The 18,954-nt window shown below is 43.3% G+C and overlaps 1 protein-coding gene across 1 annotated transcript in view; it reads right to left on the reverse strand.

Moving 5' to 3' along the window:
- Positions 1 to 1,128: 1,128 nt before the first annotated feature.
- The window catches only part of adarb2 (adenosine deaminase RNA specific B2 (inactive)), a 166,635-nt gene continuing 148,809 nt past the window's right edge, over positions 1,129 to 18,954 (reverse strand). The window contains exons 7-10 of the mRNA XM_068709639.1: positions 18,227 to 18,395; positions 13,033 to 13,214; positions 6,175 to 6,356; positions 1,129 to 4,269 (exon numbers count right to left, since the gene is read on the reverse strand). Coding sequence (XP_068565740.1) covers positions 4,093 to 4,269; positions 6,175 to 6,356; positions 13,033 to 13,214; positions 18,227 to 18,395 — 710 coding nt within the window. The 3' untranslated portion in view covers positions 1,129 to 4,092. The remainder of the gene's footprint in view (positions 4,270 to 6,174; positions 6,357 to 13,032; positions 13,215 to 18,226; positions 18,396 to 18,954) is intronic.

Here is an 18,954-nt window from a genome sequence, read left to right on the forward strand (position 1 = left end):
AGAATGTAGAAAAAAGTATGTCGATAAAAAAGGTCATAACCTTTTTTATAGTATGTCGAAAAAGTAATAAAAAGTAATAGTGTAGTGTGTCAAAAAAAGTCAGTAAGTCCCTGAGGGTTTAGGGTTCATGGCCTTAGGGGGGACATTGAGGTTTGGGCCAAAGTTCTTACTTGTAAACTTCATCTACCCTGACTTTAAGAAGAAGCGGCTGTCTGACGTCACACAGCAACGGAAGCACACATTGTGAATGGTAAACCATCAACTAAAATGCAAAATAAAGTATATTTGTCTGCATTTAATCAAAAATAATACATACTATCATGTAGTAAACTTGTTCTGCGTGTAAATTGATGTCAAAATATGTTGCCAACATTAACAGGTAGCTGGTTACGGTAAACAATCTCTGAAAGTTATTTTCTCTGCACAAAAGATAACGGGGAAAACTCCGACCTCCAAGTTGTCTGGAACACAGCATAAGGCGACATGTTGAAATAGTGTCATACTCAGTGTGTTATGGCTCTTAGATTTCATAGAGACACAGCATGACACTGGGAGAGAGAATATTCTGTGGAGTTTTACCTCTCTGTCCTCGTCCATTAGATTATAGCTGGCTGGCCGTGACCAGCCACTGGAGCAAATTGTCAATTATGATGTTTATTGTCGAGCACACAGTCGACTCCATGGCCTTAGGGGGAAGGGTGGATGCTGCTGAGGAGGCATACCTCGATCCCCTCCTCTCCTCTCGCCTTCTTCCTCGCTTCATTCTTCCTCCAGGCTAATTTGGTGGCCGGTCTGTGTGACACCTGCCACTGAGCCAAATAGAGATAACCATTTCCCCACGGATTTCCCCTGGGAGAGACAGGAGGGAGGGAGGGAGGCCTCTTTAATATTTTTTCTGGATGCTCCTGAGGGCCAGTCCTGGCTATGGACAGGTGGATATGGCCCAATATCAGTGCTCGTTATTTGAATTTTGTGTATTTGTATTGACAGATTTAATATTATACATTTAATGTTCTGACATCAAAATCGGACTAAATAAAACAACTATCAAAAAAAGGTAAAATTACAAGATTTTGTGGTTTTATTCACATATACAGTACAAACATTCACTTTTTGTTACTGAAGTGCAATTTACAGACCTTAGCAGCAATTTTTCATATACTTTAATTTACATGATAATTAGACATTTTAGGATCTCTTTCACATCTTTGTCAACATCTTTTATACATATGTACACTATTAGATACAGTATTGCCATTCAGACATGCCTTATATTTATTGTCTCTCCAAATTAATGTTTTTTTTTAGGGCTAATACAGCCATTATGAAACGTGGTGTGAATGGTGTCAATGAGGAATGCTGTTACCTCTGTCGACAAACCGTGTCAACTCTGAAGTTATGGAGTGTGGGCTGACGATGACCACTCAAACAATGAAAGTCTGCAACACATGTTGGTGAAAAACATACACAAAATCTCTGTTCGGATACACACGGTCAAGATTTTCACTAAATCTGATCTTAAAGTGTAATCAACGTATCAGACAGTATGAGTTCCTGAAATCAGGGGCGGAGATCAACAGGGCGCCCGAAAAAGGTTCATCTGGCTATGCCTCTAACACACAGACAGGCAAGTGTTAACCTTGTCATGATGCCTTTAAAGCCTTTAGAGTCAAGGTGAAATGAATAATGCCTTTTTTTTAAAAACCCTTTTACATACAAATTGTGCACCTATTTAACAAAATAGAAAATGGATATATGAAAATCCAATAACCTTTTCATCCTTTAAAACAAAGTATGGCGTGTGTCTACATAACTAGAACCAATCAATTTCAGCCAATAACATCATGACATCCAAAGGCCCCGTTTTCTCAATCAGCATTTTACTACGAGTAAAGAGAAACAGAAAGAACAGTTTTGGTTATTTCACATAAGAGTTTGCTATATTTGTGAAATGTCTGTATTTTATCTCACTGGTTTAAAGTGGGTGGGGCTTCATTGAGTAAAAGGTCATGTCATACTTCAGTCAGGATTTGGCAACATTTGAATCAGAATCTGATCACAGTTGGTGGGTTGCTTGGTCTTTGTCAATCCAACCACATCAGCCACACAGCCGTGATGAAACAAGTTAGCTGAGTTTGTGAGCGTTAAACTCAATAAATAATCACAAAGCCTTTTTTTTTCTCTGAACTTTAACTTTGGATAAATAAGTTACAAAGTAAAGCTACAGAGAAAAATAACCGAAAATAAGATTCCAGGGGCTTTAAAACTGTCATAAAACAAAGAATATCACATGCACACCTCTGATGCAGAACTGGCCAACATCCTCGACCTATTAAAGACCAATGAAAACATTGGCCTAGTGAATGGGAAGCCAGACAACAGGGGCTCAGTAAGAGCAGGACAGGGAAACAACAACCGGAAACCACCACTAGATGTCACTCTCATTACTTAGATTTTTACTGCTGACTGAGCTGGCGGCTGGTGTGGATCCCTCTTCTAAAATTGAAGATAATACAGCAATGACAGAAAAACACAGTCATGCTCACAATGAATATCAACACTTGGCTGCATTAAAAAATATTTTTATGTTTACATCATGAAATATGTAGAGACATAACATAGAAAAATGTGTCAGGTACAAATATACATGGTTGTGATCAGGGATGTCTGTATTTACCTCGCTGATTTTGTATCTTTAATTCATACATAACTAGTGTGTGTTTAAGTGTGTGAAAAACAGCTGTTTCAAAATAAGGTCGACCACAGCGCTCACAGTTAGTTTACAAAACTTTTCGCCACCGTGACTATTTTGTTCAGGGCGGTCATGACCACAGAAATAAAGCGCAAGTCGATCAGGTCAACAAGGCCCTGCTAATGAGTCACGACTTAAAGTCACTATTATTGGTGACAACAAGCTTCCATTCAGATGTACGGAAACCGGCTACAGCTGGCTGAAACCTGAGGTCAGCCAGGTCACAAGACAGAAAGAGAAAGGAAATCAAATTTGTATGAAAGGGAGTGGGAAATACAGAAAAACACCCCCCTTCCTCCATCATCACCTCCACCTGTACTTAGGCAAGCAGTAATGGCTGTATTTATACACCTCAGTTTTTCTCCTTCTCTCCATGCATTGGGGTTGAGGTTGGGGGAAAAAAAAACAAAAAAAGAGGGTGTATTAACCTGTAGTCGTGTCGTGTTAACCTCCACCGCGCTTGAAAGGCAGGGGGGATGTAGGAGCAACGGGGGGGGGGGGGGGACATGCAAGCGAAGAGGAGAGAGTGACACTAGGTGACAATAGTGAGGGGAAATAGGTGGAGGACTGAAGAAAATGTAAAGGGGGCAAAGAGGGAGAGATGGAGACAAAAGGAGGAGGAAGTCAGGAGTCAAAGGGTGAGTCAGAGATGGAGGACAAAGATAGAGATGAGAGAGGGAAGGTGAGGCGGGCTGAATGCAATGGTGTGTCCCTCTCTCTTTCTCACTGTTCCCTTCCTCTTTCTCTATCACCCGTCACCCTGACAGGGCCGGTAATTGGACGTGGACCTCTCTCTCTCGCGCGCGTTTTTTTCCCTTTCTCTGTCTCTCTCTCCCCCATGGCTCGGCTCCTCAGCGGGAGCCTTGGGGCCCGGAAATAGCTGATGACAAGATAGCGGCTGCCTTTCATTCTGCTCAAGGTTACCCCACCCTTCCTTGACAGCCGAAGAGGGGGTATTTAGGTGTGTGTTTGCTTAAACGTGTGTGTTTGTGCGTTTGAAGAAGGACAAGAAAAAGAAAGGGTCCATCCTTTTATGTCCGTTTTCCTTTCAGCCCGTCCTGCTGACCGTCCTCTTGTCGGGTGGATGGGCGGCACATCCAGGATGACACACACAGGTGTGGGTGCACACACACACACACACACACACACACACACACACACACACACAGTGGTGATGATAGCCTTGACTTTAGAGGTTACACTGGTAAACTTCCAGGTATGAAGGTGTGAAGCAGAATGTTGGTAAAGAGCATGGAGTCATCTTACCCTAAAAAAATAAAGGTTAAACAAACACACACACACACACACACACTCTCTCTCTCTCTCTCTCTCTCTCTTCCTCAGACCGACAGCAGGAACTGTTCCTGCTCTGGCGGTTTCTTGACCCAGGTCCCGAGGCCCGTTTCCTGCAGAGATCTAAACCACTGCTGCTTCACTGTCTGGTAAGGACGTGCCGCCATCTTGGCGTCGCAGTACATGAGCTGGCAGTCCGCCGAGCTGAACACGTGGATCCCCGACTGAAGAGGGCAAGCAAGCAAAGGGAGAAAGAGAAGAGGAGAGACAGTGAGAGAGAGAGGGGGGGAGAGAGAGAAAGAGAGAGAAAGAGAAAGAAAGCAATTGGGAGTCAGATAAAAACCACACAGAGACAGACATCAAGATAGGAAGGGAAAACAAATAGAGGGGTATAAAGTCGGGGCAGAGAGGCTAAAGGTTTCACAGAGGGGGGAGAGAGAAAAAGAAGAGCGAGCAAAACAAAACGAATGAGCCGGCACAAATGCATTTGGGTGGGGTTGGGAGGTGGTGGGGTGGTGGGGGGGCTTCAACAGCTGTGTAATCTCCCCATTTAAATTTCACAAGCAATTGAACATTCTCTGTGCTTTTTGTGCATTCCTATTGTCGCGAGGGGAAACAATGAAGATCCGTGGAGAGACAAGTGGAGAAGAGAGAGAGAGAGAGAGAGAGAGAGAGAGAGAGAGAGAGAGAGAGAGAGAGAGAGAGAGCAAAAGTTTCTTTTGGAGATTAGTGCGACTGCTCTTCCGTGGCCCTTATATACTGCGCGCAGGGAGCACTTAGGGTGGGGGCCTCCTCGAGTGCTTCTCCAAATAATTATGGTTTCATAGTCATTATGCTTTAACGGCCGCCATTTGGCGATGCAGGCACTGTCTGTTACATAAAGTTTCGGGATGGAAATGAAAGTGCAGCGGGTCTGTGTGCTGACGTTAAAGATCTGAGCTGCCAGTTTTTGATAAGCCGCATAGAGAGCAGATGTTGCCGGGGCCGACACATTTATGCACGGCGGAGAGGAAAGTCCACACGTTCTCCACAGAGCGCTCAAGCAGCGCTGTGACTCTGATGTTAATACATGTGTCTGTGCTCTTTTGTTGGCATGCATATCTGCAGTTACCGTCTCTGCATGTATGTGCTTGCCTGTGATTCCTGATGGCAAAGGATTGCACATTGTTTTTGACAACAATTGAGTAATGCCTCTTGCTTTCCAGCAGAGGAGCATTTACATGAAAGAGCAAGTGGAGCAGAGTGGTGACACAGACATTTATTCATATGAAAATGTGACTATTGTTCCGACTCAGATTAATTAAATAGTACATCATAATATGTTTTTCCCAGCGAGTAAAAGATACACTGTGGAAGGTGGTTTTTAATTAACATTTAAATTAGTAGGACATTTTCACAGCAGATATTTCGACAAGTCATAACAAGCAAAGCACAGTGTAATTAATAATATTAATAATGGCTGTATTCCGTTGGGTTGTGCCAGTGCTCTTTGTATTGTGCATGTCGTTATCCTTAAATGGAAAAGAGCTATCATTAATGTCACACCTGTGCTTTCTCTACCAGAACGCAAAAGTCAAAATGTCTGCTGAGAATAAAAGGCCTATGGAGGGAGAGGAGCCATTGGTTTTGTCAATATTTTGACCACTGGAAATCCTAATTTCTTGAAATGGTGTCCTCAAGACACAATATAGAATGAACAGGAATAACGTGGATAATTTAACTGTGTTATGGCCATCGTTTTTTTATTATCTCAGCTTTGTTTTTGAGACACATCCGTAGTTTAGGGGTTAACCAAGATCTCTGGTTTGTGCTCTGCCTGCAACCTTTGTCACCTCTCAACTTTCCACTTTCTGCTAGCAAAGACAAAAACAACCCCCCCCCCCAAAACAAACCCCCGAATCCAACAACTTTGGTTGTGAGAAATCTTGTAAGTGTGGTATGGCAGACGGCTTTAAATACTACGATACCTATGACCCATAACATTGTCTATGTATTTCACAGGAGCCTAGAATATAATTACGCCCCTGATCAGAAGGAAGCATGCCTCTCACGTTTTCTCTTTCCCCATTGATACATTTAGCTAAACCCATTCTGCCCTGACGTTACCTTGCCTGTGGATGTGCCCTCACCTTGCGGTAAAGTCTGTTCCAGCGGGTGAAGAGGGCGTGTTTGCAGAGACGAGAGGGTGTCCCTGAGTCCCGTCTCTGTCCCGTTGCTGTGTTGACCACCTCCAGCTGTGCATCACCCAGTGTCCAGTTGACACTCACACACGAGGCCTTCCCCGGCTGCTGATACTCCGCAGAGCTCAGCCCTACAGAGACGACAGCACAGGAGGAGAGAGACTGACTTTAGGTGGGTTTAATCTCCATTACGTTTAAGGTATTCCCCAATAGCTGTTCCAAATTACATTAAATCTGTAAAACAAAACACTTCTTAAAAGTGTTTCAAAATGTAACGCACATATGAGTAAAACAAGTGTGGAAATTAGCAATTTCTTTTCTGTCAAACCTCCACTTTGTTGTTTCGTTTAACCTTCCATCACCCTTCCCTCAGTCTCTCCCTGAGGCTAAGGGCAGACATCAAGTTTTGCCGCACTGCAAAAAGCCAAGTCAACCTGGGCATCATGGCTGTTTATACGAAGCTTTCATATACCCTCAGAGAGAGGGGGAGAGAGGTGGGAGTGGGACGGGCTCTTAAGCATATAAGAACACGTTCCTGCCATTGTGTGAATGCTTCTCGGCTCTTGAGTCCCAGCAGTTAACAGCGTTTGAGTGTTACCAGCTATGCACGCCATAAACATTATCTCCAGTCAAAAAGACGAAGCCTCCCATACACTGGACTGTCTGTCTCTCTGTCCCGCCCTCTCCACCCTCTCTCTCTCTCTCTCTCTCTCTCTCTCTCTCTCTCTCTCTCTCTCTCTGAAATAATTAGCCCCGCTAGCAAAACACACAAAGCACTCAGTCGAGGAAGGAAAAAGAGAGACAGAGGTAGAGGGAAAGTGGAGGTGACTGTCACATTGGGTTCCACGTGGAGAATTAGCTGTCTGCATCGAGAGCACAGGTGTTGGCAGAGGTGCGGAGCCTATGGTGGAAACAGAGCTGACAACAGGGTGAGAAACGAAAGAAAATGTAATTTAGGGGCCACTGTGGATGCTTCATATAAGCCAGTTTAGTTTATTTTTTTAGTTATATTCTGAATAATGAAGAAGTTGTGATTTAGTGTTTGAAGTTTTAAAAAACACTTGACTGTATGGCCTGAGGCAGTAGAGGATGCTGAAACGCATACTACTTGAGGATGGAGTGAGAAAACAAGCCTGCCAGACGTTAAAGAGACATATTTTTAAACATTTTTACAGGGACGATGCAAAATAGATCACTGTTTATGTGCAGGTGTAAGCCAAAAAGGCCAATTTTCAACTTCTGTCCTAATGTAAAGTTAGCTGTAAAAGGCGGCAATACTGACAGCCGTCCTTTCAGGCCTCCCTCCAAAGCCACTCCCACTCTCATTACATTTGGGGAGAATGAAATGATTAGAAGGCGAGCCGTTTTCTCCTGTAGTTATGCTATGCTAAGCAAACCAGTTGCTGGATGTATGTCCATATTTAGCATGAGAGTGGGATCTTGTCATCTAACTCTTGGCCAGCAAATAAGCGTATTTCCAAAAATGTCGTACTATTTTTAATAATATAAATGAAAAGAAATGACGAGTGCAAATTGCTCATCTGTTTGCCAGGGTAGGTTAGGTAGATAATACCTGAGTAAACATGTAGCATCTGGGCATCTGCTTGAACATCATATCCACTTTAAATCTGTAAAGCTGTCTTCAGAAAGGAATCGCTGTCTTGAATTTTATCTTGACTTCCAACCCAGATATTTATTATATCATGAAATTTGAAAGGTACCTTCACAGAAAATCAGCAGACAGATTCTGTGCGACTGGCGAACAACAGTTGCCTCTGATCTCACCGTCTGACAGACAGCTTGTTATAGTACAATACCTGATGTACAATACCACAATACATGCCTGCAGATCATCTCCCTCCTTGCCACACTCATTTTCCTGTCTTCACTCTTCCATTCACCAATCTCAGCTCTTCTTTTCTGTATCTCCTTGGAGTTGGAATGAATTGCCTGCCACAGTAACAGTCCTCCAAGTCTCTTATTACCCATCTCTTCTCTCTTGTGGAGACGCACCTCTTTGAACAAAAGACCCCCCTATCCATCCTGCCTTTTCTCTTTCTCCCACTCCATTCATGGCTCATTTCATCCCTTCAATGGAGTTGACTCCTCTGTTTCTGTAATAGCCAATTTGATTTTTTCCCTCAATGAAGACTTGATCAATTTTTCTTCTGAGAAGTGTTTGGCAGACTTGAAAGAGGCAGCATTAGAGCCTTTGGTTATGGGATTCATAACTGTACAGTACACGTGCCCGCCGTGGTTTTATATGTGAGGCTTCTGTAGAGCCACAATACAGCACAGCAATGTGTTCACATGTGTTTATGTGTACACATTGCATCTATCCTGCATCACTTTAGTACTGCAGGGTTTTCTAAAGGGTTCCTCGTGGGGGTGGAGCAGCAGTGTGGTGAAGCAACTTGTTTGTGAAAGGATGGCCTTCTTCAATGTTAGTGTAAGGGGCAGCAATTCATTCATGAGAGAGGCATGAGATGTGACTGTGGCTCCATCCACACTATGTGTCTGTTTTGAAATTATAGTACCGTACTCTTAAATAATAAAAGGTTGTACTTGATACTTAATTAAGATCTTCCTCCAGAATCGTCCCCTTTATACTCACAGACAAATTAGTTATATTTTTCTAACTTAGTTACAAGGTTGCAGGTCTTGCTCTATCTGTCTCTCACACACATCAAATTTACTTTAAAATGAACATTTACAAATCAAAGTCTACTAGATTATGGGTCAATAAATTTGGTCAACACACGTCTCTCACTCGTTTTCTTGGTTTCGTTCTCACACTTGTCGCTCTGCTGGTGGCTGAAGTCCCTGTCTTACCGGAGAACATTTAAGCTTTTGTTCGTTTATAGTTTCTTTGTTGACTTCACAATAGTTGTGCAGAACAAAATAAGCATTAATAAGAAAGGGAGAGTCCTCCGTTTTGTGTCCATCGTCCTCCTCAAAGCCGCAAACCGTGACGTCAAACGTCTGCTCCGTAGGGCTGTTGGACACACCGCTCGCTAATATCCAATAACAGCTGCTTCCTACACATGTCATCATTAGTAGAATTATAAAATACAGAATTTAACTGCACAACAGCTGCTAGCATAGACAACAAGGCGAGTAACGCTTGTAATCCGTTATCTGTGTTGAAACGAATCACTGGTAGACCTGGAAGACCCGATCAAGTAGCGAATGCGGGTGTCTACGTCATCGTTTCCAAACTTATGCGGTTCGGCCTGTCCTAACTACGAGGTAACCATATAGTTTCCAAACTTATCCGGCCTCGGGAGCGTTTTTAAACCTCTGGATTAGTGTGGATGCTCATTGCAAACGTAGCAAAAGATATGCGTTTTAAAATGTAAATGTAGTAGTATGAGAGGTGTCCAGTTCAAATCTCTGAAACACTTTGTTAAGAGTGATCTCTATTCACCTTCATTATCACTTACCTAACTATAACTGCTACAGTCAATCACAAATGCATTCAATATGTATGTATATTTACTTTCTGGCCTAACAGGTGTGCAGCTCTCCAACATAGTCATACAAGGCCAATGGATATTTCAACAATCAACCCAAGTCTGTAAGGATCTAGATCTGATTTATTACATCCTGTAAAAGTTCATAAACCTTCCAACAGGCCTACCTCTATTCTTAGTTCAATAGCAGCAAGATTGGAGCATGGGTCTGATGCATGTATTTGGGCAGTAATGCATTACTTTGTAACATGCCACACGTATTGAGTTTTTTCAGTAACTAGTAGTATAAGGTGTTACAATTTGAAATTGTGAAACGTGAACAAAGCAGGGTGTAGCTAGGAAACAAGCATGCATCCTCAATAAACAGCAAAACCGCTGGTGGACGACCTGTATTCACGTTTCCTGTGTCTACTGTTGTCGGGATTCTTCTTATCCCGAAACACCAAAGCCCTGCCACAGTTTCCGTTCACGCTGCGGTGGAAGTGAACAGCAGGATGAGAGTGAAGGACAAGTCAGCCCGTCGATGTGTTTGGCCCTCGGGGTTCAGGTGAAGCTGCTTTGTCTGAGCGTGATAAGACCGAGCCCTGCGATCCCCGGGAATTTCCTCTGGGGGTGTTTCTTTTAAATAACCCTGGACACACAATAGCCGGGGAGCTCATCAGAGCCAATGAAAGGATGGAGGAGGAGATGAGAGGTGGTGGGGGGGAAGGTACGCACACAGACATCTGAATGCAACCGAAGTCCTCTTTTTCTTTATTCCCATCCTGCCTTGCTGTCTCCCTCCCTTCCCCTCAGCATGTCGCTCTCGCTCTGTCCAAGCTCCCTTCAGATTGAATGGCTGTCTGATAAGGGCTGTGATTACATTGATTTGGTGTAGGGCCATCTCCACTGTCTGTCCATCGTTCCTCCTCTCCCCCCTTTCCTTCGCCCTTCTACCCTTCAATAGACTGTAGCAACTCGAGGTACTGCAGGTGCAGTTTGCGATGTGCGGACAGACAGAAAACCTCATTGTGAGGCGCGTTAGAGGGGAGGGCAGAGCATTTTCAGGAGGAGGCCACCTCTGTTTTGAGGGCCTATCTATGTCATTCGTCAACACAAAAAACGCCTGAGAAAAATGTAAAGGACATTCTGCAGCATCATTCTTGAATGAAAATAAGCTATAAAATCATTAAAAATGGACTTACTGCATGGCTCATTATAGCAAGAAGGAATAACGTAATATTTATAAGTATGATTGATGAACAAATGGATCTTTACCTGAGCACAATTCTCCAAATATTAACTGCAGCCTGTAATATCCAAAACCAAAAACTCCATTCCAGACAACTGAAATGACTCCATTCAAAAAGCTATTGAACAAATCATGAGAAATGCTCGCCGAGGCCGTGGTCGGAAGATTCAATGATAAATTTGTCCCAACTATCATCACCAGAGGACAATTCAGTACATTTATCAATCTTGATGAGGATAGGCCTCACAAAATATTCATCCTCATGGCACCCTATTACCCGGAGCGCAGCCCCGCAATGCGAAGAGCTCCTATGCCCTTCAAGAAGCATACTTGAAAGCTGATAAAAGTATGGTAGGTATGGAGAATGTATCGGATGCTGGTGACTCAAAATAAATGGAGAGGACAGGAGAAAAAGCAACACATGTTATCTCATTTAGTTCTTTCTCTTATTTTGCACCTCCATTTTATTAATGAGCTCAGTATGTGCTCTCATGTTCTTGTGTATGTCATATAGCCTTGTGAAGGTTGCTGCATGGGTCCATTGCGTTGGCACAACACTAGAAGAAGCTAGCTACTGCATGATAGATAAATGAAATAGGCTTGAATACAATTTGCACATCATAGTCTTTTTTCTAATATACTATATCGATTTGCTGCCAGCTCCTGAGTACATGCAGTGGTAGAGAGTTGTTGATTTATGTTTTGGCCCATCAAAGATATTCATTTAAAAAACAAAATACATTAAATTGATAGGAGAGGCTCCGCCCTAAGAGAGCAAAACCAGAATATATATATATGTACACAGACATATGTTCTCATTAGAGATCCCTAGAAACAAAATGTGCCCTACATCTTTGTCGCTCTGTCGCTCAGCCACTCCGGCTGGCCTAGATCTGAAGTGATGGCTGATGCAGTTTCTACAAGTTGGGTGTCATTCAGATCCTCTTCCAGCATTCATCTTTGCTACAAACGAACGCCTCGGGTCTCAGTGGAGCCCTGGAGGCAGACGTGCCAGACAACTTCATAGCTGTTGCTTGTCTGGCTGACACAATGTAACTGAAGAGAAGCAGGGGTACATGAGTTTGTCAAGCGCGCGTGTGTGTGTGTGTGTGTGTGTGGGGGGGGGGGGGGGGGGGGGGGTCAGGACGACTGGGTTGTTACATGTGTGATCTGTTGTGATTGATTATATAAATTATTATGTCCCCATCTGAAAATACAAAAATGCTTTTATTTCACAGTTTAAATGCAGGGTGACGATAGAAAGCACAGTCTGTCATTTATATGAAAAACTAGGAAAGTAAAAAACTTTTACTAGACCACTTGAGAGCTGAAAAAAGATCCAAGCAGATCATTTAACCTGTGAATTCCTGCTGAAGTGTGTTTGAATAGTGTTTTTTCGTCTAACTTGGTAGAGGGCAACACAGGGATAACAGTAAAGTGAATATTGGACTTACATTTATCAGGTGGACACAAACATGATGCTCCGTATCGGCTGGATGTGTAATTAGGCGACTGTTTAAAAAGTGATCGTATAGCAATGCTTGTTCACAGCTTGTTTCTGCTGCCCCCAAGTAGCAAAAAATATTCAAAAAGAAAAAAATTTAATTGACCAAATAAGGGGAAAATAGTTGTTTGTGGTTCAACACAGCATATAATTTGACTTCAGATTTTGTGATATGAAATTGCATCTACTGCCTTTTTAAAAAATCAAAACGAGTATAGTATAAGATCACTACTCAAATATACTACTCAAACGCTGTACCACTTTTGAGACCAACCATGGTATACTGCAGCAGGGTCACATGGGTAATCTGGGTATCACATTGCAGGCAGAAATAACGCCATTTCAAAGGAACTGCTGTGATCAGTAGATATTCTCAATGAAGTCAAGTAAATTTGTTCAGGTCTTAAACAAAGTTTACATTTTTTTTGTAAATTTTGACATGTAAATTTGCACAATTTCGCCATCTTGACGGCTCAGAAACCACTCCGAAACTGAGACCAAAAACCTCCAGCACCATCTATATTGAAAAGATGTAGTTCTAAATGTAATTCGTCTAAATCACACTGAGACGAGTCTGACAGTCTGTGTTGTGGTCGTACCGCTGAGCAGGGGCTGGTTGCGTCTGTGCGTGGCGGGCAGCGGGCCGAGGCGCTCCTGCCGCTGGTTGAGGACTCTGCCCAGATAGCCCGTGTGGTGCAAGCTGCCGACCGTCACGCTATGCAGGTACACCGGCTCCACAAAATGGCTCAGTAACGCCCCCTGCAGGCCCAGGATGTTCCATCTGAGGGGAGGGAGCAAAGAGAGAGGAAGTCAGGGAGAGAGAGTTATGTGATGGTTTGAAAAGTAGATGAGAAAGGAAGGATGAGAGAGGAGGTTGTCAAGGAAATAATAAAGGACAGAAGAAGGGAAGGCAACAGTTGTGGGGAGGGAGAATACGTGGGAAGAGAGATAGAATCAGGGCAGGAAAGGAGGAGAGAGAAGAAGGGTAAAGAGAGAGAGAGAGAGAGAGAGAGAGAGAGAGAGAGAGAGAGAGAGAGAGAGAGAGACATGTGAGAGCTTCAATGACAGGTAGAGACAATTTGATCATTATCTTGATGTGGGACGTGATGAATAACAGCTGCTGGACCGACAACACACACACACACACACACACACACACACAATCTGACGAACCCACTCGTCCTCCTCTCCCACTTTCCCTGGTTCTGTGACACAAACCATCACCGCCACCTACAACAACACAGCCAAAGGTCAGTCCATCAGCATTCACCACATGGAACAACACATTACCATGTGTGCATTCATCAGTGCCATCGAGGTTAATGCACTGCATGGAGCTGCAGGCAAGCTTCCGTCGATTGCTCAACACGAGGGGCAATCACCTCCGGATTTGTTTAGGGGGATCCACGTGTGACACAAAATCACTGCAGGGCTAATCCTGCCAGGCGCACCGACGCCCGATACTGTAGCCAGCTGGTCATGTGCCACCTACTGCCGAAGCCCACTCTACAGTATTTAACCAGCAGATGCTAATTTATGGATGGAAAATGATAATTACCTTGTTTATTATCATTCCTGCCCTTCATGGAGAGAGAGAGAGAGAAAGCCTGCTGTGTGCCTGAGCTGCTCACTGGACTAATGAACTTATGTGAGCCACAATCAAAGGCTCCACATTATGCCACTAATTTTAAGATCATTGTTCTTTTTGTTAATCAATGTCTCTTTATCACGGATGCAATTACAGCGACTCCTTGTTTTCTCGCCGACTTAATAATCACTCAATGCGGCTTCCCTTTGCTTCCCGAGCAGTCAATCAACATCAACGGCTTTCTGGGAATCACTGAACCTCCTGCCTCCGCTTTACCTGCAATCTGTCGGAAAGATCTGTCCTTCTCTCTCAAACAGAGAGGAGGAGCTTTGTTTCAAAAAAAGCACACGCGCTCACACGCAAACCCAGTGCTCCACCGAAATAGAAATAGTTTAGCCTGAAATATTAATTTACCCAGAAAGCGACACCGTGAATCAGAAACATCTTCTAATCTCATGCAAGAAAAGACAGCCATCTGGCTTGGGTGTGTGAATTTAAAGAGAGGAGTGGGGAGAGACCTCTTCTCTCTCTCTCTCTCTGTCTCTCCACATCTATCCTTTCTTCCCTCCCCCGGTAAATGCAGACCATTAAAGTAATGTTCATCTGCATAAAACTGCAGTGGAATGGAGAACATCATCGTTATATGAAAGCCATTTAGGCCCCTCAATTAAATCCAGCTGTCGACTTCAAATCAAATATTAGCAAAGGCGCCTTCGTAGGGCCTGGCTTAAGAAAACACAATGGTGAATCAATGATGGGGTGAGACATTGCCCATTATCAAAAAATGTTTACGATAAGAGCAAAGATCCTAAAATCCCTTATGGTCAAGGCTGAACTAACTATAATTATGTGGAGGAACTGAAGGAAGTGTGGAAATAAAAAAGTAATGGGAGGCTGCAAAATGAGTGTGACAGAGGACAAGAAGAGTATCCAGGGGATCACTATAAGACTGCAGCAGAGTGTGTGCGTGTGTGTGCGTGTGTGTGTTGAGTCTTCCGTCCTAAGCTCCTCTCAGTTTCACCCTCCACCCTGACCTTGATAAACTGGCCCTTGGTGACCCACTCAGTTTAACGACGGCCACCCATCATTTACAGCGATATAACCCCCCCCCCAAAAAAAAAACAAAACGGAAAGAGGAGGCTGCGGAGCAAAGAGAGCGCGTCTGCCGTCCGGCCTGGCGGGATGGAGGGGTGGGGGTGGTGTAAGGGAAGAAGAGCAGGGTGTCCCTTCCCTTCTTCCTCTCCCCCCGTCACTCTATTTTTTTGTAAAGTAATTGCTTTCACCCCTGTTGGTGACCTGGGTAGATTTAATCACACCATCTTCAGCCCTGGCCAACTGAATCAAATTGGTCGAATTAACAGCGGCTCCACAGGAGAAGGGTTCACCTCTCCCTCTGTGTGTGTGTTGGTGCCGGTCCTTTCACACACACAACAGTGGCTCAGCTGTAGTCCTGCATGCCTCAGTTGACACAGTGCGGTGCTTGCTAAGCTAAATTCATGGGTTCAGTTCCTGTCGAGGCCCAGTCCTGGCAGAGAAACTGAGACTATATTAAAAATCGATTTCAGATATGTTACAAAATACAACATCAAGGGTGGGAGTAAAGTCTAACTATTGTTGAGTACCTTCATTGTGTGCTGAGTATTTTTTTTTTAACTATGCTGCCTCTAAGGATGCAATGTTGGTTGGCAGTCCACCAGTTTGGTCCAGATGGAAATATTTTAATAATTCATGGTTCCATGGATGCACCATCACCAGGTCAAAATTGTACAGTACTTAGGTTTATTAAAAAAAAATAATACAAAAATAATGACATTCCCGGCAGACTCAGCTTTATTTTGTGTGTAATGTGAATTAACAAACGTTAGCATGCTAACACAATAAACTAAGACGGTGACCGTGGTAGAGATCGAGGGGGCCGTAGTTTTTAGAGTGAGGTGTCGCAGTTGTTAAATCCAAACGTAGTCTGCAAACTGTGTGTGTGTGTGTGTGTGTGTGTAGATGTCTCCCTCTCCCTGTAAAGATGCTCCGGTGTGTACACATTGATGCCTTTACTCCTCACACGAGGACAGTGTGAAAACGGAGGCGGGAGAGCTGTCCTGATTTAGCGTTGCCGTCTGTCCTGGGCAGGCTTGCCAACATGCGGACGACACATTAACAATCTAAGAACATAAACCGGCTCCATTGTGGTTTTGTTTTTTCTCTCTCTCTCTCTCTCTCTTTCGGTTACACTGACACTGCACTGGAATAATGAAAATATTTCTAAACCAACCTGCTAGCAAACCTAAAGCATATTATTGTGAAATTCCAGTATAGAAACCTTGTCCCTACAATTAGACACGGTTCCAGGCATGGTCATGTGTCAAAAATAATAAGTATTTCATTTTCGGCTGCCAGCCAAACATCTGGCTACCAGGGGTTATGTAACCTTTGTTCGGTGGCAACATTCGTCAACTATAACTGACTACCCTATCAAACGTTAGACGAGATTTGGGACTGATATGTTGATAAATCCCCAGCCTGAGAAGTGCTGCGTCAGAGCGCTGTGCCGTTACACACGGCCGTTCACCGTGTTTTCCTTCATTAAGTCTCCTAGAAAAACACCAGCTGCTCCAGTATTTCCATGCAGACCTCTATACACACATCAGACTGGTCGGTAATAACTAGATATGCTGCTTTTTTATGAAGGAGTTACCAGGTTACCAGGGCTCATCATAGCCTCTTTTCCAACTTACATTTTTAGCAAAATCATGTTTTAGGGGCCGGCTAAAGCCATCCTCGCTGAGTTGCCGTTATGACATTTAACTGTGATTGGCGCTGCTGTTTCAGAGCAGCGCCAATGTGACTGGGCAAGAGAGATGTGACTGGGAGAGAGTATTTAGGTGTGGAGTGTATCAACAGATAAGACAAAAGCCACAACAAGCCTAATTCTAATTTCAGTATTCCACTACATGTTAACGATCAGGTAGGCAAACTCATTAAAATATACAATAATACAGATCAGTGTACATGATGGTATAGTGGCATTAGAATGTGCCAGATGCCAAATTTGGACTTTTATGGCCCCATTTTTTTCACAGGGAAGGTGGGTAGGAATCATACCAACGGACCCCAAGCTGGCTACTCCATATCCTTGTGGTTACTGTACACAGCCTACCTGTATTCGTTAGAAGATAGCTTTAGATAAAAAGATAAAAGAATGTGTTAGAACGTACAGGCCTTAATAACATTCATATTAACACTTGTCATTGTTAACCAACCAACATCTCTTACATCTTCATCTTGAGCCTGTCATGTACCGGGTAAAGCCTCAATTAATAAATAAATAGCCCACAGTAGGTTAAGAGTTGTGTGACTAATATCTTCGCTAGAGGAGAGTCAGCCCGAAAGAGGCGGCTATTAAAACAATGACGCGGTACGTAATACACTAATTCATTAGAACGGGATTACCTGTTGAAGTTACTTATGGGAAATCAATATTCACCACTACAAAGGATTTCATACGCAGCAATGCCACACAAACACGCACCTACATACACAGACACGCTACGGTAAATATCACAGACAAACCTCTACCTGGCTCATGAAGCAGGTATAAAATGCTGTATTTAAACAGGGATCACTCCTTCTCGTAAGGAAGCTAATCTCCTAATAAAGCTAACCCCTCAATCAATCCTTTTACCTTTCTTTTCTCACATAGGCCGGAGACCCTCCTGGGTGAGAGGATGTGTTGATCACATGGTTTGTGACTTTTACAATGAAATCAACACAATCTCAACACAAAAACTGCAATGCTCAAATGAGAAACATATATTTAACGAATTTGGCTCTGGTGTTGTTGAGCTCCTCTGACTGTTTTCTTTGCTTTTATGTCGTCCAATATTGAACCTGCGTAATCACAACAAAAGGCGGTAAGGACAGCATTTTATCTGACAAAAAAAACAAACAGATTACATTTCCAGTTTAAACTAGCCAAGAGAGGCCAGGCTCTTTCAGTTTGTAGGATGCTCAGTATGACAGCAGTACAGACTGGTGCTTCTGTCCAATTTAGTTTTGACCCACTTGACAGACAAAAAAATACAACACGTGAAATGAGGCAGAATATAAAGAGAGAGAGTTTTGATTTAGATCATAAAGAATGAAAAACGATGACAAAAAATGCAACCTGACATGTTTTAACCCCGGAGGTAACATCTGAGAGCACTGACCTGGTGATCTTGTCGGTGCAGGACATGGTGATGAGCTGCTCGCCCTGTAAGACGCCGTCCCACGTCTGGACGGGCCCCCGACCTCGCACCGGCACCGTCCCCTCGCCTGACTCGATTTTGGTCCGCAGGTGGCCGCGGTGCTTTCTCATGAGGTGTCTGCTGCTGTGTACTGCACAACACATACAACCACAGCCTGAGCTTCATCAGTCTACATTATGTCATTTCTTATTACACGGCTATGCTGGAAACCCAATCTAATTAGCTATTAATGAAGTCTGTTATTTCTAAATAACACAAAGCAGTTCCAGATCTAATCAGATCAATATGTGGCAAAGATTCATTTTGTAGACTTCTAATCAAATTTACCCAAAATGCACCGGGCCACAAAGACACCAGGTGAACTCAAGCGGAAACAGTCAACATTTGTCCAGCATTGCTTTTTATATATTTTAGAAAATAATCCATTATATAGTACACATTAGCTCTTAAGTGTTACATTCTCCGTATAATTAGGGATGTTCTCCGGGACTAATTATTGGTGTTGATGTGTAACTAGCTCCATGTAATTAAAAAAAGAAATAAACGTTCATCAAATATTATGTTAAGCTGATAAACAATAAGACACTACTGTTATACAGTATATTTGAAAAAGATGACGGGTACAGTTTCCCAGCGAAAGGACAAACATTGCAATTCCTTTCAAAGCAAAAGTTTAAATGAGGTTAACA

This window comes from Cebidichthys violaceus, unplaced genomic scaffold (genome assembly GCF_023349555.1).
Source record: "Cebidichthys violaceus isolate CVI_PGR_0920_01 unplaced genomic scaffold, fCebVio1.0.p SCAF_15, whole genome shotgun sequence".
NCBI lineage: Eukaryota > Metazoa > Chordata > Actinopteri > Perciformes > Stichaeidae > Cebidichthys > Cebidichthys violaceus.